This window comes from Cebus imitator, unplaced genomic scaffold, assembly GCF_001604975.1.
Source record: "Cebus imitator isolate Cc_AM_T3 unplaced genomic scaffold, Cebus_imitator-1.0 Scaffold53, whole genome shotgun sequence".
Taxonomy (NCBI): Eukaryota; Metazoa; Chordata; class Mammalia; order Primates; family Cebidae; genus Cebus; species Cebus imitator.
Genome location: NW_016107368.1, coordinates 3,206,472 through 3,207,676, shown reverse-complemented (window position 1 = coordinate 3,207,676; position 1,205 = coordinate 3,206,472). Strand labels below are relative to the sequence as shown.

General features: G+C 55.0%; 1 protein-coding gene across 1 annotated transcript in view; it reads right to left on the bottom strand.

Moving 5' to 3' along the window:
- Positions 1–1,205, bottom strand: part of SLC25A41 (solute carrier family 25 member 41) — a 10,370-nt gene that overhangs the window by 8,072 nt on the left and 1,093 nt on the right. The window contains exon 2 of the mRNA XM_017528310.2: positions 521–676. Within this exon, the coding sequence (XP_017383799.1) occupies positions 521–676 (156 nt within the window). The remainder of the gene's footprint in view (positions 1–520; positions 677–1,205) is intronic.

Below are 1,205 nucleotides of genomic sequence, written 5' to 3'. Positions count from 1 at the left end.
GGCTCACTGCAACCTCCACTTCCCAGGTTCAAGCAATTCTCCTGCCTCAGCCTCCCAAGTAGCTGGGATTATAAGCACCTGCCACCACGCCCACTAATTTTTGTATTTTTAGTAGAGACAGGGTTTCACCATGTTGGCCAGACTGGTCTCAAACTCCTGACCTCAGGTGATCTGCCTGCCTCGGCCTCCCAAAGTGCTGGGATTATAGGCGTGAGCCACCACACCCAGGCCCCTACCTTGTCTAAACTCATCCAAAGACCCCCATCCCCCATTCCCTGACCTCCCACCCACTCCTGGGCCCAGGGTTGTGTCCCAACCTCTTCTCCAACTCGACTCCAAGCTGTGTCCACACCAGCTCCATCACCACCCACAACATCAATCTCGGCCACCCCAGGAGAGCCCCAACTCCAGCCGGCACTCCCACCCTGAACTCCATCCACGCCAACTCTATCTGTCCCCACCCCACGCCCTCCCCAGTGGCTCCAGCACTGGGTCCCATCCTCCCCCCAGCCCCACACACCTGCATGTACACCTTGGCTCTGTCCAGAGGCGCTGTGCCTGTGCGAGACACCGCCCCGGCCATAGCTCCTGAGAGCAGAAACTTCCACAGGGCCCCCTCGTTATCCACTTCCAGGACTTCCGTAGGGACCATCAGCTGCTCTCCTGTGCCCAGCACCTGCAGGGCAGACCCAGCCCTCCCTCATCCTCTGCCAGGTGGGGGCACCTTCCCCAGACACACCTCTAGGGCGCCCTCCTGGTGAAAGACCCATCCTGTTCCCCTAACTGTTTTTTTTTTTTTGAGATAGAATCTCACTCGATCGCCCAGGCTGGAGTGCAGTGGTGCGATCTTGGCTCACTGCAACCCCCGCCTTCCGGGTTCAAGTGATTCTTGTGTCTCAGCCTCCCAAGTAGGGACTATTTCCAAAGCTTGTCCTTATACCGAGTGATAAATCACATCTCTACCAAAGGAATTCATATCATATAGACTCTCTTTTCTTTTCTTTTTTTTTGGAGACAGAGTTTTGCTCTTGTCGCCCAGGCTGGAGTGCGATGGTGTGATCGTGGCTCACTGTAACACCCACCTCCCAGGTTCAAGCAATTCTCTGCCTCAGCCTCCGGAGTAGCTGGGATTGCAGGCGTTACAGGCCCCTGCCACCATGCCTGGCTATTTTTTTTTTTTCTTTTCTTTTCTTTTTTTTTTTTTT